Source organism: Rhinolophus hipposideros, assembly GCF_964194185.1.
Source record: "Rhinolophus hipposideros genome assembly, chromosome: 23".
In the NCBI taxonomy this organism is placed as follows: Eukaryota; Metazoa; Chordata; class Mammalia; order Chiroptera; family Rhinolophidae; genus Rhinolophus; species Rhinolophus hipposideros.
In genome coordinates this window covers 38,985,952-39,011,617 of record NC_138069.1, presented here as the reverse complement: position 1 = coordinate 39,011,617, position 25,666 = coordinate 38,985,952, and the positions used below count along the sequence as shown (strand labels likewise).

The 25,666-nt window shown below is 50.8% G+C and overlaps 1 protein-coding gene across 1 annotated transcript in view; it reads left to right on the top strand.

Moving 5' to 3' along the window:
• STK10 (serine/threonine kinase 10) overlaps window positions 1–25,666 on the top strand; it is an 87,819-nt gene that overhangs the window by 42,400 nt on the left and 19,753 nt on the right. The window contains exons 5-12 of the mRNA XM_081035503.1: window positions 7,631–7,703; window positions 8,684–8,878; window positions 9,444–9,525; window positions 16,473–16,607; window positions 18,201–18,746; window positions 21,034–21,164; window positions 24,811–24,934; window positions 25,392–25,571. Of these exons, the coding sequence (XP_080891629.1) occupies window positions 7,631–7,703; window positions 8,684–8,878; window positions 9,444–9,525; window positions 16,473–16,607; window positions 18,201–18,746; window positions 21,034–21,164; window positions 24,811–24,934; window positions 25,392–25,571 (1,466 nt within the window). The remainder of the gene's footprint in view (window positions 1–7,630; window positions 7,704–8,683; window positions 8,879–9,443; window positions 9,526–16,472; window positions 16,608–18,200; window positions 18,747–21,033; window positions 21,165–24,810; window positions 24,935–25,391; window positions 25,572–25,666) is intronic.

Here is a 25,666-nt window from a genome sequence, read left to right as displayed (position 1 = left end):
CCTTTTCCCAGCATCACTTCCTGCAGGATGAACTGAACCTCATTTCAGATCTCAGAGTCCATAATCCCAGTGAAGGGCTCTGATTGGCTCAGCTTGGCTCAGGTGCAGATTCCTGGACCAGTCAACGAGGCCCAGTAAGGAGGGCTTCTGTGATAGGCCCAGCGTGTGGTCAGTCTCTGAGAAGGAGGGTGGGCTCATGTACCTTGTTTCCCTGAAAACAAGACCTAGCCGGACCATCAGCTCTAATGCGCCTTTTGGAGCAAAAATTAATGTAAGACCTGGTCTTATTTTACTGTACTATAAGACTGGGTAATGTAATGTAATGTAATATAGTATAATGTAATATATAATATAATGTAATATAATACTGGGTTTTATATTAATTTTTGCTCCAAAAGGCGCATTAGAGCTGATGGTCCGGCTAGGTCTTATTTTCGGGGAAATAGGGCAACAATATGGAAGTCTCCCACCCCCTCATGGAGCAGTGTGGTTGGAGTGGTGGAGATGGTTTTCCAGAAGAGAGGGTTTGGACTGGCTAGAAAAGCAAATTGTTGTCTGCCATAGACTGACTGGCACAGCCTTTTTGAAATGGCACGGTCTATTTGAATAACAGAGACCCAGAAGAAGGGGAGTGAGTGAGGCAGAAGTGTTGAGGGGTGGGAAGCAAGAAAAAAGACTGAATTTGTGTTTGGGGTTGAGGAAGAAAATACCAGAAAAAGACAGGGTTATGTGGGGAGAAGAGAGTCGATGAAGGCAATGGGGACAGGAGGCCGAAAATGCAGGGGAATTAATGGGAAAACAGTGGCTTCATTAGTGGTCACGTGTGTCTAGTTGCCTGAAAAACAAGAAAATGAGAAGTGAACAGAAAAATAGAGCAGTTCTTCCAGTCTTACATTTGGCTTAGGTAATGTGATCCCCATTTAATAGATGAGGAAACTGCGGCTTAGAAAGATGAGGTAATTTGTCTCAGATCACAGTAGGAGCTTCTCACTTCCCTGCCTGGACTGTTTCCATGACACTCCTGGGAAGGCAGGTGGTCCCGATAATGAAGAGAAGTCACTTGGGTGCCCTGGGGAAGCCTCCCTCCTAATAAACCCAGGCAGGCCACTGGCTGCTGTAATCTGGAGGATGGAGGCCCCTGGGATTCCAGGCTGGGGGATGTGAGCCTTTGCTTTTTCCTATCCCCAGCCCAATTTCAGCGGGTCCCAAACCTTCTCTGGGCTTCACTTCCCTGTCTGTACCAGGGGGGCCCTGGCTAGTGTCTGTCCACAGGGCCACTACTGGCATTTTGGATGGGATGGTTTGCGTACTCTAGGAGGTCCAGTGTCCCTGCCTCTCCCCAACTAAATGGCAGGAGCAGTCTTGTTCATGTGACAGCCAGACCACCGCCATTCATTTCCAAACACTTCCTGGGGCACATGGCACCACTGTTGGTTGAGCACCACCTGGGAGGTTCTCAGACCTAGAATTGGAGGGCAAGCCCCCTCCCGGCATCGGGTGGAGGGTCTAGGGGAGGAGGAGGGGTGCAGACTGCAGCTGGACAGTGGTTTGGCTTTAGTCAGCCTGGCATTGTCTGGGAAACAGCTCCTCTTATCTTGGATTCTTTGGGTTGCTTACAGTTAATTGGACATATGAGAGATTCTCATATATTTTCATCCATTCTAAGTTCGCTGCTTGTGTGTGTGTGTATATATATATATATTGCATAACATACAATGCAGTTTACACTGTGTATGTAGTTTTCTGATTGTAAAAGTAATATTTGATATACATACACATATATGTGGAAAGAGGTTCACTGCAACAATGTTTATAACAGCGAGAAATCAGAAATGATTTAAGTATACTCCACTAGGGGATTAAATAAGTTATGGTACTGTCATACGATGGAATCTTTTTCAGTTGTTGAAAATTCCCTTGTAGAAAATGTGTAATCTCTTGTAAAGATGTACAGTTGACCCTTGAATGACACAGGTTTGCACTTCATGGGTCCACTTAGATGAGGATTTTTTTCAAGAAATACAGTTGGCCCTCGTATCTGCGGATTTCACATCTGTGGATTCAACTAACCACTGATAGAAAACAGTTACTCCCAACCATGGATTGAACTGTATTCAAAACTACTGTTTTCAGTTGTGGTGGGTTGAATTCACCGATGCGAAAGGCCCACTTGCAGAGTCGAAAGTTAGATGGGGACTTCTGACCGCGTGGGTGTTGGCTCACCTAACCCCGAGTGTATGTACACACTGGGAAGGGGAAAACAAAGTGCAACATGGTGTGTTTCATCAGATTTCATTTTTATCAAAGTAGTAAATACATTAAAATTATATCATTTTAATTTACAGCATTTTTATTTATACAAATACAAATAAATACATCTGAGCTATAGGCAGCAAACTCCTAAATGTTTATCTCTGCCAGGATTATGGAGACTTTTTAATCTGTAAATGTTTGAATGTTTGATAAGATGGTAATCAGGAAAAACAGCATCTATAAATGAATACAGAGACAGGTATGGTCCTGTAGCCAACTTGGAATAAGTGGACCCACAAAGAAGGAAATTAAAGTCACTTCCTTATCTTATCACACCCGCCACTGTGTGCTTCCTTCTGGTCTTTTTTTCTGTGTCCTGAAAGGTGGGAACAGATAGTAGTGAAGAGCAAAAGACTTAGTGTGACATCTAAGGTTAGTGTCACCAACCTTAGGGCTGGTTGACCATCTACAAATTACTCTAAACTTCAGTTTCCGCATCTGTAAAATGGGGACAATAATTCTCCCTTCCCCAGAGGATCACAGATGGAAATGAGGTGCACAGGAATATATATGCAGATGATGTGCAGAGCAGAGATAAATGAGATGCATGAGTCTCTGCACAGGGCTGCGCACCTGGCCAGGTCTCAGTAAATGTTAGTTTTTATTAGATAAATACGTTTTTTTTTAAAGTCTGGATTGTGGTATATTTCTAAAAAACTGAGTGTCAGCATGTTTTACCCATAATCTTAAATATTCCTCATAAAACATTATTTAATGTTTTTCTTGCATCCCAACACATGCACAAATTGTAATTTATCTATGAAACTTTTAAAGTTGGATATTTAGGTTTCTCATATTATTCTCTAACAAATGCAGGGATATAGGTGCTTGTTCATGGATCTGAATCTCTTTCTGAAATCATACCTTTAGGAGGAGTTCTCAGAAGTAGAATTGTTGGGTTTCTGCAGTGTTTTCAGCTTTTTGGTAACACCGGGGGCTGGTGTGCCCTCCATGCCAGCTGGACCAGTTATGGGGAGCCATGCCGGCTCCCCCAAGCCCTCATGGAGTGTGAAGTTTTTTCACCATATCCTGGCCCCCACTGGGTTTTACTTAAAAGCGAGAAAACAAAAGCGAAACTCTGTAAATCCCCAAATCTTTGCTATCTGCATTTCAGCTTTTTAAACCATAAAAGCGATGAACACTCTTTATCAAAAACGTTTTAAAGAATAAAAGTATATAAAATAAGAAAAGTAAGACCCGCTCAGTGTGCTGCTCCCACCAAAACCCCCCTTCCGGGGAGGTAGTCACTATTAAGTTTGATGGGCAACCCTTTGGACCCCTTTCTGTGTCTGTGGAGTATGTGCCCACACAGTGTGCATGTGTAGTACTTTTAAGACGCTACTGGAATCGTGCTGTACATTCTGTGATGGGACTGCTCAGCCAGAGGCGTGTTTGAGACCAGGTGTTAGGGATAAACTCCCAAATGAGTACAATTGTGACCCCATTCTTTTTCAGGGCTGCATATTATTTCATGGTCAGGGTGAACCATAATTTATCTGCTCATTCCCCAACCCCGGCTCCAGCAGCAACTTAGTTTGTTTCCAATTTTTCATTCTTTTTAAGAATGCTATCATAAGCTTCCATATGTATAGAGGGTGCCAAAAAAAGGTATACACATTTTAAGAAAGGAAAATGTATTAAAATTGTAATACTCAATACATACTGATAACAAAAGATGAATACAAGTCACGTTTGACTTCTGCAATTACAAGAGGTGCCCAGAGTGGTTACCACCAGCGTCCAGACACTTCTGATTACGGCGAACTACTGCTTGAGCAACGCTGACCAAAGTGTCCACTTGTATATATATTTTTGGCACACCCGGTATTATAAATCTGGTTTTGGGGGTCTATTTCTAGAAATAGAATTGCTGTCAACATGTTTCTTAAAAGCCAGTGTTATCCTTTTTTCCTAAAGACAGGAGTAAAGGCATTCTGGTAAAGTCTGTCCACTTATTCGCTTGTTCATTTGCTCACCCCGTGAGGGCTTCATGCACCAGGTACGGTGCCAGGGGTACAGCTGTGGACAAAGCAGAAATAGCCTCTTCCTTAGGGATGTGACAGTTTATGGAGGAAGAGCCCCTACCTGCCTGCTATGCTTGTCTGTGACTTGTTTTCAAATGAGAGGGAGCAGCGTTTCCACCACACGAGATTGTCTGGTGGAAATCCCCCTTGAATTGTGTAAGGGCAGTGTCCTCACCTATCAGGGGACACTGCTCATAAACTCCATTCAGGGAGCAAACCGCTGGGCCACCCTACCCCATGCCTGGGGAAAGCCTGAGGTCCCCGGACTGCAGGGAGGGGCTGCCCCAGCCTCCTGCCAGGCCCCACCTCGTGAGGCAGAGGGGGAAGTAGCAGTTACCCAGAAAGGTGGCCAGCACTTGCCTCAGGAAGGGCCCTGGGGACCAACTGGGTGCTATTGTGAAAGTTGGTGGTTTCTGCTTTTCCTGTCTCTTCTCAGGAAGGAACCAGCCAGGCTTGGTGGGGGGTGGCAGTACCCTCCTAGGAGCCTCACACTGAGTCTGAGAGGCAGTTACAGACCTGAAAGATTTCCTGGGATGCCACGCCAGCCATTGTTGGTGTTGGCAGGGGAGGGGCCCCCTGCACCCCCCATGGACCCAGCGGGGGCCGTGAGCCCAGCTCTCCCTCTATTCTTACCCAGGAGCCCAGAGGGAAGGTGACTTGGCCAGGCCACCAGGCAGGGAGCAGGAGAGCTGGGTTCTCACCTGGGTTTGCACATCACCCTGAAGTAGTTGCCGTTCTCACCCTGGGAGGTGACAGGACCCTGTCCCCTCTGGCGGCCAGGCTGTCATCCGCTGACTGAGTAACACATATCTAGTTAGTACCCAGGGCTCAGACACCAGCTTTCCTGACGGTCCCCAGAGGGGGTCTCAGTGCACCCCAGCCTTGGCCCAGGCTGGGAACCTCAGGCTGCTGGCTCCCCTGTGCTGGAGCTTTTAGCAAGAGCCGGGCTTGGAGCTGACTGCTTTCCGTGTGTCATTTAATCCTCACGACTGCCCTACCGAGTGGTTCTACGGTGTCACCATCCCCACGTTATTCAGGGAGGCTGAGGGTCAGAGGCTGGCGACTGTCCCGGCCCTTGCCTGTCTCCTGCCTGATCTGCTTCCACCGCCTCCCAGGTCCTCCAGCCAGCATGTTTCCTGGAAATAGCTTCTTCCCCCACATTTTGACCTCCTGTCTAAAGTAGCTTCTCCCCCCACCCCATAAGCACTTCTCATTACCAGGAACCACATGGTGTTTGTTGTTTCCATCACTAGAATAACAAGCCACACGAGGGTAAGGATTTTGGTTCATTTCTGCACCTAGAATAGGGCCGGGCACATAATAGTTGTTCAATTAATATTTGTTGAAGGAATGAGTCATTCCGAGGCACTCAGCTGTTCTTCCTGCAGGCCTTCCCTCCCCGCTCCTTCTCCCTCTGTCCCTTTCTCCCTCCCCTCTCCCTTCTGCGTCCCCTCCCCCATTCCTCCCCCCCTTCCTTTTCCCTTCCCTCTTCTTCCTCCCTCCTCCCTCTCTCCCTTCTTCTGCCCCTCCCCCTCCCTTCCTCCCCCCCTTCCCTCCCTTCCATCCTCCACTGTAGATTCCCCTAGCGCTGTATGCCCATCTTTCCATCACTTGACAGTTATGCATAGGTAATTGCTGGTGTTTATCTGATTGCCGTCTGCTTCTGCCTCTAAACTTAGAGTGCCTGAGGAAAAGGACTTAGTTTGCTTTGGCCCCACTGTATTCTCGGGTCCTGGCTGGTGTCTGACTCCTGATGGCACCAGATGAGAGATGAATAATCCAGTGAAATACGGTGGCCGAGACTGGAACTCGGCTTTCCCGTATCCAGGCCCACGCTCTTAGCACGAGGCTGCTGCCTGGTTTGAAATCGTGAGTGAGTGAATGAAGGTTATCATCTGGCTGTGGGTTGGGGCCAGCTCGTTTCAAGACCCTGGCAGAGGCTCCCCAAGCAACTGGCAGTTGTAACACCTCGGCAGATGCGGCTTCAAATGAGCACCACCAGTTCTCTCAAGGTGTCGCTTCCCTGAGTTTCCTTTTCAACCAACATGAAACTTTGTCCCAGAAGAGTGGAGCAGTGGAGGACATTTCCTTTTGGTGGCCCTGGGTTCTTCTCTGTGCAGTGGGTGTGTGAAGGGACATGGATGGTGTGGGGTGTGGGTTTAAAGATAAATTGTATTTATTTTTTGTTATTCCTGAAAGTCCTACATGTTCATCATAGCAAATTTACGGAATTCAGAAAAGTAGAAGAAAGCTCATCTAGTCTCACCACCTGCAGATAACCATTTAAACAGTTTGCTTATTACCTCCAAGTCAGTTCATTGCATAATTTGGCCCTTTGTTGGGGGCGAGGGGCATAATTCTGACCATAGGACGTATTCAACTGTGTGTCTCCCCCTTTTCCCACTTGACCTTATAAGTATATAAATAAAATGTTTTAATATTGTTAAGTAGTAAAATATTTAAATACATAGTAAATACTAATATTAAATACACAGTAAATGTTTAATATTGATATGTAATAATGTTTAATTCAGTATTAAAATATTGGATAAAATAGTTCAAAATTAATTTGAATGACTACAAAATATTCTATTGTATGGGATATATCACACTTAATGTGTTCAGTTGTTTACCCTTTACCTTATCTTTCTTACCTCTCCTCATTTCTTGGTTTATCTTTGTGTGTATGTGTGTATGTGTGTGTGTGTGTGTGTGTGTGTGTGTGTGTGTTTGCTACACCATCTTAAATGTGTTTGGAAAAGACAGGATATATTATATATTGTACTCATATAGAAAACGTGTAAAAATCACTCCCTAAGCTTTGCTCAGTGGCAGTGTCGTAGCCAATGAATGAGGTGCCCGTAATGCTCATTAAAATCACTCCCCAAAAGCTAAGCGATTGTGGCTGTTTTTAATTTGTCACTATTACAGTGGCACTTTGATGAACATCATCATGCATCATTTTTGTTTATAGTTAAGATTATTTCATTAGGGTATATGTTTCTGGTTTTGGGATTACTGGATCGGAAGAATATGGGTACTTTAGAGGTTCTTGCGATTTATTGCCAAACTGCTTTCCTGAAATGTTCTTCTGGTTTATACTCTCATTAGCAAGTAGGAAAGTGTGTCTCAGTACATCCTACCAGCAGTAGATGTAGTTTTAATGGTCACTAATGTGCGACATAGAAGATAGTGTCTGTTGGTTGATTTGGGGCACACCTCTGAGTCCACACCCAGGACTGTGTGGGGAGGAATGTCCGTCGAATACTCCATCTGAGATTTTTGTCTTGCAGCTGACTTTGGAGTGTCTGCCAAGAATCTGAAAACTCTGCAGAAACGAGATTCCTTCATCGGAACGCCTTATTGGTGAGTTGTGTAGATTCTGGAAATGGAATGGTGGATGGAATGTTAAACCTCGAAGTCCCCAAGGTGACTGCTGGCTGGTACAGAGGAGAGAGGACGGCCAGAGGCAAGGGCCCAAGGCACTGCTGAGTCTGAGCCTGTCTCCACTTACTATGCCGTGACCTTGGCCAAGTTACTTAGTGTCCCTGCACCTCAGTTTCCTGACCTGTAAAATCAGGGATTAATAGCATCCACTTAATGGGTTACTGTGAGGATTAAAGGGGGTGATGCACACAGAAAATGCTCCATTAATCATACTTTAACGGGAATTCCTGAAAAATGGTTCAATTCTTGATTAGTTCAACAAGTATGGATTGAGGGCTGGGCTGTGTCTGAAGATGAGCAAGACAAGTTCAGTTCCTACTGATGCATGAAGTCTCCTGGGCTTCTCTAGTCCATTGTGTTTGCTTCTTTCTGAAAACTACTACTTCATGAACCCCAAAAACCACTCTCTCACTCAGTTTCACACCTAACTACTTTCTGTTTTTTATGTGCATTACTTCCCATTGTGGAGTTAGCCTCCTTCTTGCTTGCTTGTTACTCACCCTTTCTTTCTCTCTCTCTCTGCCCTTTTGTTCCTCTTTATTTTCTTCTCTCCCATCCCTTCTCTCCCTGCGGTTGTATTCTTACCACCACCCATCCCGCCTGTTTTTTCTGGGCACCTTCCTCTCTGCCTCCCTCCCCCGCCCCAGGACTCTGTGTCTGGATTGTTGCTGCCATCTTGTGGTAGACATTGGGAACTGCAGCGGGACGTGCTGGAGCCACTTGGATGGCGTCTTTCTGTGCGACGACCATCCTGAGGAAGACAGTGGGAAGGACAGTAACGCAAATCGTGATTCTGGAGTGCTCACTGGCGTGGGCTTGTGCTGGGCCTTGACCTGAGTCGCTGAGAAGTGCTGTGGAGGCCAGCTTCTTAGCCCTGTGTTGTCCCTTGGTTGGTTCAGGATGGCCCCCGAGGTGGTGATGTGTGAGACCATGAAGGACACCCCGTATGACTACAAAGCCGACATCTGGTCCCTGGGCATCACTCTGATTGAGATGGCCCAGATCGAGCCCCCGCACCACGAGCTCAACCCCATGCGGGTCCTGCTCAAAATCGCCAAGTCGGATCCCCCCACGCTGCTCACACCTTCTAAGTGGTAAGGAGCAAGGGTCTTGCTGGACAGGACGCGGAGCAGGCAGGATTGGGGGAGGGGGAGTGCCAGGGCTCTCCTGTCACTGCGAGGCCCCAAAGTGGGGGAGCGGCCGGGGCCCCCAGGCCTCTCAGCTCCTTGGGTCCTCCGTGCCTCTTGCTTCCCTCCGTGCGCTCCTCACAGGCACGCCATCAAAACAGATGGGTGACCCCAAGAAACCAGGTGCCACTGTGGGAATAGGAGCCCAGGCCAGCCTCAGCGGCCACATGGCACAACCCTGGGCTGGGAAATGGGCTCGGGCTTGTACCCCAGCACCGCTGTTTTGCTCTGTGGCCTCAGGCAAGTCCCTGCTCCTCTGATTTCCATGTCCCCATCTGTATAGAGATGTCGTGTTGAGAAGGTCATCTTGAAGGTCTCACGGCCTCCGCCTTTTAGCTCATGAAGATGCCCTTTGTCCTTTGATGGGCGTGTTTGGGAAACACAGGACTCCTGGGAGAATGGAGTCAGGGACGTGGGGAGCTATCTTGGCTCTCGCCCTGCTCTGAGCTTACTGATGCCACCTGTCCTCCAGGTCTGTGGAGTTCCGAGACTTCCTGAAGACAGCTCTGGATAAGAACCCCGAGACCCGGCCCAGTGCCGCGCAGCTCCTGGAGGTGCGTGGGTCCCCTCTCCCGGGGCTGGCTGCCTGCCCCTCTGCCCTGCCCTTTCTTTGGAGACAGATGACAGATGAGATCAGCCATGACCTAGAAGCTGATGTGTTCCTCATCCAGCCCAGGTCCATTCATTCATCAACCGACTTTCCCTGGGCACCTCCTACATGATAGCTGTTGGGCTGGAGGCGCTGCAGTGAAAGAAGCCCCCCCAGGGCTCTGTCCTCCTGGGGCAGATGTGCACATGGCAGGGGAGACAGGGCTCTGGTGAAAGTGGCATCGCTGGGTGGCGGGCCTCGGAGGGGTTGCTGTCCCACGAAGGGAATACACAGAAGGGGTCTCCGCGTGAGCAGACACCCAGAGGTGGCGAGGGAGCCAGGCCAGAACGGGACGTGAGCGTGAGTGGCACGAGCCTGGAAGAGCCAGGAGGCCAGGGCGAGGGAGCCGGGGTGAGGCTAGGGGACCGGAGATGAGATGGGGAGACACGCGTGTCCGCCCCCGGATCCCATGGTTCACGAAGAGGACACACAGGACTCGGCATATAGTTGTACTCAGCATGACGATGGGTAGCAAAAAGATACAGGGAAAAAGGCACATGGGAGGAACCAGGCACAAGCTTTCAGAGTCACACAGGACCTGCTTAGTTCCCTCAGCAACGAGTTGTGCCGACACGTGTGAAATGTCCACCAGGGAAGCTAGTGAACTCAGGGCCCAGGGTTGTTGCTGGGGGCTGGTCATCCATGTAGGCGCCCTTTGCCTGGCATGTACCAAAATACCAGACTCGAGGAGCTGGCTGGTTTTCAGCGTGAACCATACTGTTTATACAAAACGTTTAGGCAGAGTGGGTCCGTTTTATCAGTCAGTGATGGGAGCCTGCCCCAAATCCAAGTTCCCAGAGGCCAGCTGAGGGTTGACCTTGGAAGCAGGCCTCTCACAAGAGAGTGGACACGCCCGCTATGCTCACTTCCGCTGCCGGGCCAGGTCGCATAGGACCATGCAGAGCCTCGCAGGCCCAAACCAGGACGTGGGTTTTACCCTCTGTGTGACGGCACCCCGAGGGTTCGCAGCAGGGGACACCCTCTGACTGACGTTTACACGCGTCCCTGTGGCTGCTGGGTGTGTCACCTGGACACCAGTCTGGAGGACTCAGGGTGCATCTCCTTAGCTGGCTGTTCATCTTCACGTGACGACGTGGATGATGGTCTCCCTGAAGCTTTCTGAGCTCGTGGAGGTCGCTGTGAGCCGCCCTTCACCTGTGTTCTGAAAGCGGCACCTGCCCAGTTGTCCCCAGGTCTGCTGATCACTGTCCCCATGCCACCAAAGCTACTGGGAGAGGAAGTGGGCCTGGGTGATGGGGGCGGGCTGCCCCCCACTCCCTCCCTGTCCACTCTGGTGGGAGGACAGGAGGAAGAGGCCACACCTAGCGCTGAGTCTTTCTTCACGTCCCTCTGGCACGTGCAACTCAGTGATTGTGTGGACTGGGGTTGGAAAGTCCTGGGTTCAAATCCCAGCTCTGCCATTTACTGGCTGAGAGACCCTGGTGAGTAGCGTAACCGCTCTGTGACTCAGTCCTCCCTGAAATGGGGGTTAGAGCGGTGTCCCCCTTATAGGGCCGTTGAGGATTAAGTGGGAAGATGCTCTGAGTGCTTAGCTTACTATTAAGCACTGTGCTTAGTGAATGTTTGACTCATTGAATTAAATTATTAAAAAATGCAAAATGGGGTCTGTTTTCTGGGGGTGTCACAATTGTTCCTTGTAGATTTCTGCAGTGTTTTTGAAAGCAAATGTCTGGAGGACCAGAGGCCTCCTTTTCTAGGTATTATGGTGTTTGGTGGGGCAGTGTCCGGTGGAGGTGGGGTGGGCCTGCTGTCACTGTCAGATGCAGAAGCTCCAGGGCGCATGGGGCGAATTGTTTCCTGTAAGCAGGCCCTCCTGGCCCGATACGTCCGGCCTCCAGGACATTCCACGGGGAGGAGACAGCTGTCCTCCGTCCTCACATGGCAGCCCTGGAGCCCTGGTCTGAGCCAGGAATTTCCGTTCCATAGTTGGAAAAAATGTCCTGCCGGAGGATTCTTGGCATGAGACAGAAAGGGTCGCGGAAGAAAGGAGAGAGCCTTTGAGATAAATGAAGCACCTTTCAGAGCTTAGGCTGCAGCCTGCTTTTTCCAAGTGACTTTCCATGTCTGAGGGAGGGAAGATGGAGCATCTTATCCTCGTAGGTGAGGACCCAAGGCTTAGAGCTGGCTTCCCAAGGTCACCTGGCCTGGGGAGACTGAGGTAGTTCCAGTGCCCCTTCCAGAGTTGGTCATGCCCCCACCTCGGCCCTTGTATCTGCCTGCTTCTAGAAGGTTCCTCCCAGCTCCTTGAGCTGACTGACTTATGCCCCTTTTGGTTTATGGTTCCTTCACTGACTTGCACAGATGTTTTTTGGGACCGTAGCACACAGTGGTAACAGGCTCTGACATCAGGGTCGCTTGCCTGGAACCTCCTGGAACCTCAGTTCTCACTTTGTGCCTTGGTTTCCTCATCTGTAGGCTGTCGATAGGGCTCGCTTCTCAGAACTAGCATAGCGGCTGTCACACATTGGGTGCTCAGTCTACTCCTGTTGAACTTGATCTTTTTTCTTTTATTGGGGAATTTTGGGGAACAGTGTGTTTCTCCAGGGCCCATCAGCTCCAAGTCCAGTCGCCGTTTTCATCTTAGTTGCAGGGGGCGCAGCCCACCCTCCCATGCAGGAATTGAACCGGCAACCTTGTTGTTGAGAGCTTGCACTCTAACCAACTGAGCCATCCGGCCGCCCCTGTTGAACTTGATGTTAAACCCAACCCCCTCTGTCACAGTGTCCTTGTCAAGGTCGCCAGCGCCTTCTGTGTTGCTGGACGTCGTGCTGGTCAGTGCTCGTGTCGCTGGACCCAGCAGCAGCCACCGTCGACCCTCGTCCTCCTTGCTGGCAGCTCTAGACTTGCAGTCCCCATGTTCTCTCGGTTTCCTTCCTTCTCACCAGTCAGTCCTTGTCAGCCTCCTTCACATGCTCCTCGTGTCCCACGAATGCGTGTGGAAGTGTGCCAGCGCCACCTCTGCTGTCTGCACTCACCTTGATGATCTCATCCCGTGTGTCACGACTCACAGACTGTTCTCCCTGCCCCCCCCACCCTCATGTCCAGCCGTTGACTCTCCATCCCCCTCGGATGCCCAGGTGGCACCTCAAACTTAACATGCCCACCGCTCACCACCTTTCCCCAAAGATGCCCAGCAGTCAGGTCCCAAACCTTCAAGCAGCCTTGACCCCTCTCTTTCTCGCACAGTCCACATTCATTCTATGGAGAAATGCTATTGTCCCTGCCTTCAGAACATGCTAGAATCTGACCACTTCTCACCACCCCCATTGCAACCACCTGTCTGAGCCACCCTCATCTCTCACTTGGATTATTGCTTCTTCACCGGGCTCCCTGCCCTGCATCAGTCTGTTCTCCGCACAGCAGCCACAGGGAACCTTTCACACATAAGCCATTCACACATAAGCCAGCTCCCATCCCTCTTGGTTCCTGAATGGCTCCCGTCCCACTCAGGGTAAAACCTAGAATCTCAGTGACCTGCAAGGTCCTGTGTGACCTGTCCACCACCCCCCCCATCTTAACCCTTCACTCTGCATCAGACACTCTGGCCCTCTTGCTGTTCTTCAGACACACCGGGCACACCCTGCCCCAGGGCCTTTGCACCAGCTCTGCACGCTGCCTGAAATGCTCTTTTCCCCAGGCAACCTCACGGTTGACTCTCTGCTTCAGTCATTGTGCAAATGACAGCTCGTCGGCAAGTCCTCCCCCAGCCTCCCTACTTAACACTGCAAACCTGCTGCTCCCCCTACATCCTGATTCTCCTTTCCCTACCCTACTTTTAATTTTTCCATGGCACATAGCATGGTGGTATGTAACTTACGTGTTTATTAAGTTTACTGTTGATCTTCCTGACTAGCATGTCAGCTGTCTGAGGACAGAAGGTCTGTTTTGTTTAGTGATGTGACCCAGGCATTCAGAGCAGTGCCTGGTATGGAAAAGGCCTTCAACAAATATTTGTTACATACACTGACTTTTACTTAACATACTGTTGTGTGACCATGTGATCCTGTGTCTGTGCCAGGTGCTATTCTAAATGTTGAACGAATGTTAACTGATTAAATCATCATAACAGCTCTATGAAGTAGGTGCTGTTCAGATCTCTGTCAGATAGAAGACTGAGGCACAGAGAGGTTAGGTAGCCTGCACAAGGTCACACAGCTTGTAAGTGACAGAGCTGGGATTCTGATCCTGGTCATCTGGTTCCAAAGCCTGTTCTCTTGACCACGATGGTAAGCTGCCTCCAAATGAATGAAGAAGAGAAAGAGAAGAGAAGAGGGAGAGAAAGAGGGAGAGAAAGAGGGAGAGAAAGAGAAGAGAAAGAGAAGGGAGGGTTGGAGGGAAGATGCTGATACCTAAAAACTTGAAAGCATTATTTGGCATGTTTTAAAGCCGGTGTTGGCATGTGGGACTCCCCGGCTGATGGTTTCTAAGCACACAGAGGAAAAGAGGCTCGAGTTCTTGGACGGGGTATCTGTGTAGATGGCCGAGAGGTCCTGGCCAGAGTGCAGGTACCAGTTGGTGAGCTGTGTGGCATCTCGGGGCACCCCAGAGAGATGGCACGGAGCAGCTGTTCCTCTTCCTGAAGGAGCAGATGGCAGGTTCCTCTCGGATCTGGGCTGTCGTATTTTGAGCACTTACTATAATGCTTAGAACAACCATCCTGTTATTCCCAGTATACAGAGCAGCACACTGAGGCTCAGACAGTTGACCTGCCCAAGCTGGTGGTGCAAACAGGATTTTATCCCAGGCAGCCTGGCTCCAGTCAGGCTGTACTCCTACACTCCCTGTGTCCCGTGATTAGTAACCCTCATTAACGGTCCCACTCGAGACCTGTTGGAACCACGCAGCAGCCAGAGTGACACCTTCAATGCTAACTGTTACTATCACCGCCCTGCTACAGTGGCTTCTGAGAATAAAGTCTCAGCTTCTCACCAAGGCCCAGAGGCTTTGTGTGCACTTCCCTTCTCCTCCCACAATTTCTCGGACTCTGGCCTAGTGCCTCCAGCACACCAAGCCTCAGTCCTGTCTCAGGACCTTTGCACTTGCTGCTCCCTCTGCCTGGAATTCTCTGTTCCCAAATCTTCATATCCCTCAGGTCTCAGCTCAGATGTCACCTCTCCAGAGAGGCCCCTCAGACCACAGACCAAAGTAGCCTCCACTGTTCAGGGCAGGTTGTTCCATCCTCATGCTGTCCTGTTCCCCGACCTGAAATGATCTTGTGTGTCATTTGGTTACCTGTCGTCTACCACTCTGCTGCAAGCCTCCAAGGGCCAGGGACCTCGCCTGTCTTCTTGTTCAGCCTTATTTCATCACCTGGTACATCGCTGGCCTTACCACTTGGCTGCGGTATGAATCAGTGGGTGAAGGGGGGCATGGGGAAGAAATAAAATGAAGTTCTTCCAATCTCTACTAGTGTGGCCTAAGTAGAGAAAGTCAGAGTGATTTGAGGAAAACTGAGTGACAGGGCTCCTTAGTGAGGTTTACTGCTGTCAGGTGTGCAAGTAAGGTGCCCATACTGGACAGGGTGTGGCCTCGTGGCCGTCCCCAAATGAACTGTTTTAAATGAACAAAAGATTAAGAAAATGATTTTAGTGGACCTATCAGTTGTGAATATGTTTTCAAGGTGCCAGAAAAATTTTATTGAGTCCTTTGCATACTTCCCTGCAATCTTGACACTGTTCCTACATGATAAATTTTCTGACAGTAAAAACAGTGAATCTCTTGAGAGCCTTCCCGTAAATTTCAAATAAGCAAATTCCAACGTAATGACAGCCCCACCCGCAGCATTCCTCTGCGCAGCCGGCTGTGGGTGGGCGGTGGGTCGGATTGCCACATCCCCGGTGCTGAGAGAAGATGCCCATCGAGAGCTCTGCAGGGAGGTGTTTGTGCTGATGTCGCATCTGCTGGGGCCTCACGAGCTTTGGTGTTTCACAAGGCCTGTGACAGAGCTGTGGGATTTCTGTAAACGCCTCAGGATAGAGCATACGCCACCCTGCCTCACACTTTTGCAAATACACGTCCACTTAGACACACGAGCGTTTTTATAGCAACTTTATCCAAAGTCACCAAAACCAGGAAACGACACCCATGTCCCCGGCAGCAGAGGGAGTGAACAGACTGGCATATTCACGCAATAGACGGTGGCACAGAAGTGAAAAAGGCATAGTTCAGTGACACACGCACCCGTGGAAGTGACTCAGCTTCAGCTTAGGTTGTGTGAAGAAGGCCAGCCATAAAAGACACTGTGATTCTGTTTACACGGAGTGAGAGGGCAGGCATGACTAGTCTGAGCGAGGCAGCGGTGGGGTGTACATTTGACTCGGGGGCACGGACCTTTCCCAGGTGGCGGAGACATTCCGTCTCGAGCCGGGTGATTACACTGGTGTGTGCATATGAGGAATACAGGAAGGGTCCCTGTGCTTCATATTTGTGGACTTTACTGTGTGTAATAGTTCAGGGAAGTAATAGTTCACTGAATAGTTCAGTGAAAAAACATACATTAAAACCTGTAAAACAGAAAATAAATACCCAAACTGCCCCAGACATTGCTTTGGGCTGCGCACGTCCATGTCCATTATCGCGTCATGACCTCCCTGGGCCTGTGGTATTTTCCTCTCTTCAGAGGTGAGGTGCCTGCAGCTCAGAGAGGGACGTGACATACCCAGGGTCACACAGCTGGTGAGCGGCAGAGTCGGCATTTGCCCTCTTATCACACACGGGACGTTCTGAGCTGCCCTGGGTCTCCCTTCCTGAGTTCATGTTCCCCCAGCTTTGCTTGCCCTCCTCACCCCCCCATCCCAAAGTGGTTCTAATCCAGGTGTCTTGTCCCCTCAGCACCCTTTCGTCAACAGCGTCACCAGTAACAAGGCTCTGCGGGAGCTGGTGGCCGAGGCCAAGGCAGAGGTGATGGAGGAGATTGAAGATGGCCGAGATGAGGGAGAAGAGGAGGACGCCGTGGCTGCCACCTCTGTAAGGCCCAGAAGAGCAGCTGCTGGGGAGCAAGGGGACCTGCGGGCCTCGGCGGCGGGGGGGAGACGCCCTGGAGGCGCAGGAAGGAGTCCTTTCCATGCCTCCGCAGCTTAGAGGTCGTGGCTCCCAGGCCATAGGGCAGGTGGGCCAGGTTGAGGCCACATGTCGTGTTGGCCGGATGGAATAAGTGTTCAGGAAAACACCGGGAATCTCAATTTCAAATGAGATCTTCCAGTTTTTAAAAGTTGGTGGCTGACACTTGCTTCCCAGCCTCTTTCCTGTTGGGCTCACATACAGAAGGAGCGTGTTTGCAGTGTGCTGCGGGGTCCGTGCACATAAAGGCTGCATGTGACCGGAGGCGACAGGCCGAGAGGTCCGGCCACCCCAGACCCTGCCTGGCTGCTGAGTGTCCAGGGGACCCTGGCACATTCGTAACCCAGCTGCAGCTCCAGCACTTGGCTGAATTTAAATTTAAATAAAAACTAATTAAACAAAATGTACAGCCATTTGAGCCAAGGCAAACACGTCTGCAGGCTGGATCCTGTTCTGAGCTGCCGCTGTCGCGTCACTGGTCTCACGGTTTGAGGAGGGCCTGTCCCAGGAGGGGACATTTGCTGTCCAAATGGTGCCGTGGAGCTTGTGAGGCAGGGGCTGGGTGTTGGTATGGGGATGATAGGACTCTGGCTGTTAAATAGAAGGTGGATTAGAGTTGCTTCTGGAAGCTTTTATATCCAAGGTCAAACACCAGTGGCTATCAGGACCCGAGGAAACATGTCCCGTGTGAGTCCGTTAATATCAAGTTTAAAAGCAGGCAAACCAACCTACAGCTCATAAAGATCGAAGTCAGGATAATGATTTTGTCAGTCACCCAAGCATGCACATGGGTGAGGGTCTCTGGGGTGGGTAGTGTCCCACTCCTACTCAGGGAGGCAGCCACATGAATGCCCGCTTTATTCATTAAGCTGGACATTTATGTTTTATCCAGAGAAGTGGGTGTCCTGTTTCATAATAGCAACATTTCCAGTACTTTGCAACCCCCCCCCAAAGCTCTAACAAACAAAACTTTAAAAAGTTAGTGGCTGCTAGGCTGAATCTAGCCTCCGGACAGGTTTGATTTGGCTTTTATGCAGTTTTTTGAAAACTTGAATTAGTTGCCATCTAAAAATCAGGAGCTGCCATGTAAAAATCCAGAATTTGGCTTGTCTTGAAAAACTGGAAGGTCTGGCCACAGGGGACCCATTTCCCTTCATTGTCGTAATTACTGGAGCCAAGTAGCCACTGCCCCCTTTGGGCAAGGCACGAGCTGCCCAGCTGGCCAGTCGCCTCCACTCCTAGGAGGAATAACAGACATTAAAGTAAGCTTAGAGACAATCGGGAGATTCCTGCTCCTCAAAACAAGGAGTAGTCCTATCGCTGGTTGGCGGGCGGGAGTGCTGAGGACTGTGACTTCTGGGAAAGAGCTGCCTTCTCGGCCGCCCCGGCCTTGGCCCATTTCACCGTGTGCTGTTTGACTTTCCAACTGCACTGTGTCTCTGCCTCTTGCCTTGGCCATACCACAGCGTGGCCTTGACTGTTTTTTTTCTTTCCCTTTAGCCTCTGGGGAACCACACTCCCCACCCTTCTGAGGTGAATCGGATGAGCCTCGATGCTGACAAGCTTCTCCAGGAATCATCTTTCACCCCACTGCCACCAGGCCAGCCTCAGGACAGTGTGAATGGGCCCAGTGAGCCCTCTGGAAACAGATGCCTCCAAACCACCAGCCCCCCTGATGTGGCCCCTGGAAATGAAAATAGCCTAGTTGTGCCCGTGCCCCTCCGGAAGTCCCGACCCGTGTCAATGAATGCCAGAATTCCGGTATCCGAGGAGAAGCAAGTCGTTGACCAGGGTGGGGACCTGAATCCAGTCGCCATCCGGTCCCAAAAGACAAGCCAGAGCCGTCCCAACAGCAGTGCCCTGGAGACCCTGGGCAGCGAGACGCTGGCCAATGGCAGCCTGGAGCTCCCTGCCCCGCTGTCTCCATGCCCTTCCAAGAGGAACTCGGACTGTGGCAGCCTTTCCACCTCCGAGAGCATGGACTACGGCTCCTCCCTCTCCGCTGACTTGGCCCTGAACCGAGAGACGGGCTCTCTGTCCATCAAGGTAATGCCACGTCTTGTGCCACAGGCTTGGACAGGAGAGCTGCAGGCCGTTCAGCTGCTCCGTTTGGGTTTTTGAAAGTGTTTAGTGGCTGCCTTGTGAGTCTAATTGGCTCACGAGGACTGCTTTTCCTTTAAAGGGCTTTTCGTTTCATTCCTAGTTGAATCTCCAAAATATCCAAGTTCAGTCATGTCAAATGGTTGGTTTGGGTTTCCATTTCAATTGGGTTTGGTTAAAGACCCTGGTGAAATTTGGGAGAGAGAATTGTAGATGTGGAAGTTCTCTTATTTGATGGTCACCATGTGGTCTAGCTGGTGACTGGTAGATTGAATGAAAAGGAGTGGGCTCCAGGCTCTCTCCTGGCTCAGTGGCCTTTCTGGAAATGGGGACACAGGCCACTGGGCCTGACGACCTGGTGCTGCAAAAAACATGAAGGCGGCCCCGCCATCATTCCTTCATTGACGTACCGATGAGCAGACAGAAGCTTAGATGGGAAGTGAGGAGCTGGTCAGACCCCAGACTGTGACCTGAACCCTGCCTGCTGTTCTGCCTTCCTGCTGGGGGCTCTGGCCACCTCCTTCTCGGGGGGCTGGCAGGGGCTGACCCTGTCCCCTGCCCGCTTTGATAAATCCTGGGATATTCTTCAGTTCACCGTTGGTCACCTAAGCCACACTGAGGGTTCCATCCGCAACCAAAGCCGATTTTAGGGAAGGTACTGTATTTTTTTGTTTTTTCCTTCAGTCATTTACTCGCTGAGAAACACACAGTAGAGACTCAAAAATATTTGCTAACTGAAAGGGAGCGAAAGGAGCAGAAGCAGCCGGCTAGCACAATCAGCTTTGGGGACAGAAAGAAAGAACGGTTCTATCAGGCCCCAGGACAGGCTTAGAGAGCTGCTTTTATGTATAATTAGCATCCGGGCCAATCATCCCACCATCTTCCTTAGGACAGGCGTCCTGTTCCTTCTTTTCTTAAGACACTAAAAGAGGGGAAAAAAAGTAATTTGTAAAAGCAGTAAAAGCCGGCCCACCCAGAGCAGGGTCTCCCCCGCCTCTTCTCGAGGGTGTTGAGAACATTCCTTGCTGGCCCACTGGCAGGGAGTCAGGGAACACGGCTGTCCTGATAAGAGTCCACTGGCTGCGTCAGCACCCCTGGCGTGAGGAGCAGCCTGTCCCGTTGGGGACCGGGGGCCCCATGACCAATTCTAGTGTGAGGGCTGCGCCAGGGCTCCTTTCTTCTGCGCCACACTCCTGCCAGCCTCCCTTCCTCATGGCTCATCCGACCCATCTTGAATTGAGTCCTAGGACTTGGGCGCTGGATGCTGTAGGGAGATGAGAGTCGGGTGTGGCTGTCCAGAGACCCTGGGTGTCGACTGAGCAGGAGCTGGGAGTCAGAGCAGACTTGGAGGGCGTGCTGTGGGGAGCCATGCTGGCCCCCCGCCTTCTGCCCCCCACCCCAGGGCAGTGTTGGAAAAGCAGGGCTGGGTTACACCAGCGCGGGCCTTGGAAGCCAGTTGAAAGGTCAGAGGGGGGTGATGCCACGAGCACTCCAGGGCAGGCCTACAGGCCCTCATCCGAATCAGGGTGGAGAACTGTCACAGGGTAGCAAACACCTGCAGGAGTCTGGCAGTACTCTGCACGCAATCGCATGTGAAAGGGGTGAGTATTCACAAGTAAAGGTGAAGACTGTGAACTCACGGTGCCTCCAGACGGGCGTGGCTGCCAGTGCAGTTCCGCTCAGAGCGGGTCTGGCTGCCGAATCAGTTAGGAGCTTGCTTTTCCGGGCTCTTTGGATTTTGGCATTGTGGACCAAAGAGTGTGGTCTGAAATCAGTGTCAGAAATAAATACGAAGCATCGAACACTTGCCGTGAACTGGGTGCAGCGCTACACGTCACCCATGCGTGTTCTCACTGAGCCTTCGTAACCACCGAGAGGCAAGTACTGTTTATCTCCTCCTCTGACAAGTTTAGGAAGCGGAGACTTGGACAGGACAGGGCCGCAGAGCCAGTAGGTGGCAGAGGGAGGATTAGGACCCAGCTCCTTCTGACGTCACGAACTGTGTGCGAGTGCTGCTAGCTAGTGTGTGAAGGCCCAGATCAGAGACGGGAAAAGGGATACGTTCACACACTCAGGCCCCCAGATGGAGAAGCTTGAATCAAGGGGACAGCGGACAGCCATGTCCTCCCTGGGCGGGGCCGAGGCTGGGGGGTGGGCTGTGGGCCATTCCCCATGTCACCCGTGGATTCTTAGCTGAAAGGCTGAGATTTGCCTCATGATTTCCCTCTGCCAGGACTCAAGGCTGTACAATAAAACCCTCAAGAGGACACGCAAGTTTGTGGTGGACGGCGTAGAGGTAAGCATCACCACGTCCAAGATCATCAGCGAAGACGAGAAGAAGGATGAGGAGATGCGATTTCTCAGGCAAGCGCGGGAAGGACTGCGGAGGGCACTAACAGGGCCGCGTGCAGTGAGAGGGATGGGGTTGGCAGCATGAAGTGATGGTCAAGGAGACAAAAGGAAACTGGTTGTGCCTGATATTCTGCACGTTCCAATCCATCCAAACATGTGTCCGCCCGCCAGGTGGGGGACACAGTGGTGACCCAGACAGTTGAGGCCATTGGCTTTGTAGCACTTACACCTCATGGGCCAACACCTGACGCACAAAGATAACTGAAGGAAGTAATGGGTGATACAGTGAGCGCTTGGGCTTGGTGGGGCGGGGGTGAGGGGGCTGCTCCGAGGGAACCCCTTGAGCAGAGCTGGACGGTGAGAGGAACCGGCCATGAACAGAGCTGGGGGAGCACAGAGGGGTGGCACTCGGCTTGTTCAGGGAACTGAGAGGACAGAGCTGGAGTGCGGACCGTAAGGTCAGCAGGGCAGGGAAGGGGTACGGTTCTTGGAGGCTGTAGGGCCCAGGTCACGTAGGCCTCTGAGTGGGGGTGGAAGTGTGGATTTTATTCCAGCCAGAGTGGAACTGGAGACTGACTAGCTTGGGTCTGGGCCGTAGAGGGGGTGAGACCGGTGGGCAGGGAGATGGACCATCCCGGACAGTGGTTGGATTTAACATACATTTTGGAGGCCGGACCCATGAAACTGGGAGGGATGGGTTTGGGGATGAGGGGGAGGCAAAGCTGTCTACTAGGAGCCATCTCTGCACTTGTAAGGTGCTCGGGCCCCTGAACAGCCCTCCTCACGGAGAACCTATTTCCACCATTTTGTAAACGAGGAAACCGTTTCTTGGCAGGTCAGTCGCTTGCCCCGGTCACCAGGTTGTAACCGGGCTTGTCTGGGGGATTCTGCCAGGCTGCCGGCCAGGAAGCTTCCTGGGGGCTGCTGGGTGCCGGGTGGGGGCTCAGCAGTCACGGAGCCACAGAGCTCCCTTGTAAAGGGGCCAGGCCTTTACAGGGAAAGTTCATTTTTGGTTTGGAGAACATTTCTAGAACACTGAGCACATTCATATTTTTAAAAAGCACAAATATTCTAAAGCCACAAAGAAGTAGTTTTGGATGCCTTGGGGCCACTTCTCTCTAGGAAGCAGGGAGATGAGAGGCAGTTTTTGGGGGCGTTTCTGCGTGTGTACGCACACGCTCACACACGTGCACATATGTGTCCTCATCTGTGTGGGTGGGGGAGGTGCTGGGGTGCTGGAGACGGAATGGTTGCTGTTGGCGGATGACACCACCTTCTGTTTGAGTGGTCACCTGGGAGGTGACCTGTACTCTTCAAGGTTCAGACCTCAACGGCTGGCTTTCCGTCATCTCCCTTCGGGGCAGTTCAGGTTCCTGGGGCTGAAATTGCAGAATTCCACACCCCACCTAGAAGCGATGCCCTCTGGCCTGGCCTGGGGCCCGCACCCTCCTCCCGAGCAGGAGGCTGTGCTGTTCAGGTTCAGAAGCTGAGATGTGTCCGAGGCGCAGGCGAGGTGCTCGCAGGGAGAACAGGCTTTTCTCGTTTGCCCGCCGTGGTCCTGCGCTCTGGGCAGCCGGTAAACCCGATGGGCTGCACGGCGCGGTGCACAGGCGCTCATCATTCCCCAGCTGGCCCACGGCCCTCGTCACACCTGGATCTAGGCACTGCTGGAGGATTGGGTCACACTCACGCTTTTGAACCATGTGACCAAACTGTCACTCTCCCAGATTGAGGCTTGGAGGTCAGAGTTCTTTCTATTTTTCCCTAAAATGGCTGGTGCTGGGTCTTTCCTTCTAAGACACCAGCCTGTGTCTGCCTGCCTCCTGTGTGAGAACTCAGGTGAGCAGGGAGGTAATGTTAGAACCTGGCTGCTTACCCTCTGTATTCCTTTGTTGTTTTGATCAGTTCTCTAAGTCTCTTTCTCTTGAGTCAGGGTTTCCATTTCTTTGTTACTACTCTGGAAACCGCCTCCTGCCTTCTCTCTTCCCAGAGAGCAGGGGCTCAGCTGGAAGCTTCTGACTGTACAAAGCGTCCCTGGCCTTTCCCATGACTGGGCAGCCTTTGGCTCTGCCTTCTCATTACCATCAAGGACTTAACCACTTGGGGAGTGCTTGCCGTGTGCCAGGCTGGCACTGCAGGTATCTTCCCACTTGGCCCTCACAGAACCTGACAGGTAGAGGTTATCTGCCCCATTTTACAGGTGCAGGAACAGGAGCCTGCGAAGACTGAGTGGCGCCTGAGGGCAGCCAGCTGGAAAGCTGGCAGAGCCAAGAGGCAAACAAGGTCCCTCTGTCCCCAGAGAGTGTGCTGGCCTGTCGTCGTGCAGCTGTTGGCTGGCAGGTCCATGAAAGCGCTACCTCCTCAGACAGAGCTGCGAGGAAGGCCTCACAGAAGGGCGGCCACGGTGCAGCCTGCAGACACTGGTCTGCTAGAACGCGGGGCCCAGGCTGCCAGGGCACCCCCATGCCGTCAGGAGGCCCACGTTCTTCCGGCATCGTTTTAATCTCTTTTCTGATTATATAAGGATACCTACCAATTTTTAATGGATTTGTTCAGAAGTGACACAGGTAGCACTTTGGGGTTCATCTGGCCAGTATTTTCTGTGAGGACACACACACACACACACCCACACCCACACCCACACCCACACCCACACACACGTCGACAATATACAGGTTACAAAATGAAGGTGTGCTGTGTGGTTTAGGTCAAGTTTTTATTGTATTTACATTTTGAATAGGTAACATAATATCATGGTTCCAAACTCGAAAAGGAGGGTAAACAGTGAAAAATCTCTTCACTTTTCTGCCAGACATGTATTACTATTTTATGGTATAATCCTTCCAGAAACACATACATGGGCACAGACATACATTTTTCCCCCCCATAATAGACTGACTCGTCAACATCTTGCTTTTTTCATTTAGAGATCATTCCGTATCTGTACATAAAGAATTGTTGCATTTTTAATCAATGTTTTCCTGTGTAAGTAAATATCTTCTAGTACTTGATTTTTTTACTGGTTGTATAAAATTACATCAGATGGATGTATTTTAATATAATTAGGCCTATGTTGATGGACATTTAAGTTGGTTCCAAGTGTGTACTGTTAGAAATAGCATTGTTACTGATATTCTTAATCAGTTTTGTTGTGCATCTATGAAAACTTCTGTAGACTCAATATCCAGAATGGGGACTGTTATCTCAAGGGGCATAAACTTATTACCAAATTGTCCTCCAGAAATGCTGTACCAGTTTACACCTCAGCAGGTTATGAAAGTACCAATTTCTCCTGTATTCTCACCCATTTAGTTAATCAAAATGGTATTTTTAATTTGCATTTCATATCCATGTAGGTTCTTTAAAAAATTTTTTGTCCTTTGTTTTATGTCTGTTCATGTTCTGTGTTGCTTTTAAAAATTAGGCCAGTCCCGTTTTTCTTACTGATTTGTAAGTATTCTGTATACCATAAAATTATTAATGTCTATCTGTCCGTAAGTGTCACGTGAGCCTGAGTTTCAGTCAGGCCTCTGCCCCAGACTCGCGTGGTGCTTTTCCACGGTCCAACCTGCTCTAACCTTCTGTGTCCTGAGCTATGAGTTACGTGATCTCTGTGGCCACGTTCGGACTGAAATGTCCCCATCTTTTAACCATTTAGGCGCCAGGAACTCCGAGAACTTCGGCTGCTCCAGAAGGAAGAGCATCGGAACCAGAGCCAGCTGAGCAGCAAGCATGAGCTGCAGCTGGAGCAGATGCAGAAGCGCTTTGAACAAGAAATCAACGTGAGTGTGAGCAAAGATATGGCCCTTTGGGGCTTCCTGCCTCCATGTTTTCTTTAAGCAGAAGGTGCCAAATCAGGATGACTGGGCAGTGGGGGGTAATTCACAGTTGCCCAATTCCCCTGGTTTCCGGATCTCATTAGGCATTAACTTGTAAATTCAGAATCCCATGAAAGTCATCACGCTCCTCCGAGTCACACAGGAGCATCTCTAGAGGGAGATGAACCTGTGCGGAGCACCACACAAGAACATTGTAGGTAGACGGCCTGGTCTCCATTTTGCACATGAAAAGATGGAGACTCAGAGAGGTTAAGTGACTTGTCCCAGGTCACACAGTAAAGAGATGATAGAGTTGGGATTTAAGCCCAGTTCTGAGATCAAACTTTGGGCTCTCCCCATCCTACCCCCAACACCCTCCCAGGTATAAAGTGACTTTGCTGACTTTCCCCTCAACTTCCAGGCCAAGAAGAAGTTCTTTGACACTGAGCTGGAGAACCTGGAGCGCCAGCAAAAGCAGCAGGTAGAGAAGATGGAGCAAGACCACGCCGTGCGCCGCCGAGACGAGGCCAAGCGGATTCGCCTGGAGCAGGAGCGGGACTACGCCAGGTTCCAGGAGCAGCTCAAACTCATGAAGAAGGAGGTGAGCGTGTGCTGGGCAGAGGCTGGGGCCGAGGAATACTGGGACCCTCTTGGCTGCAAGGGATCGAAACCCCAGCTCCATCTTGTCTCAGCAGC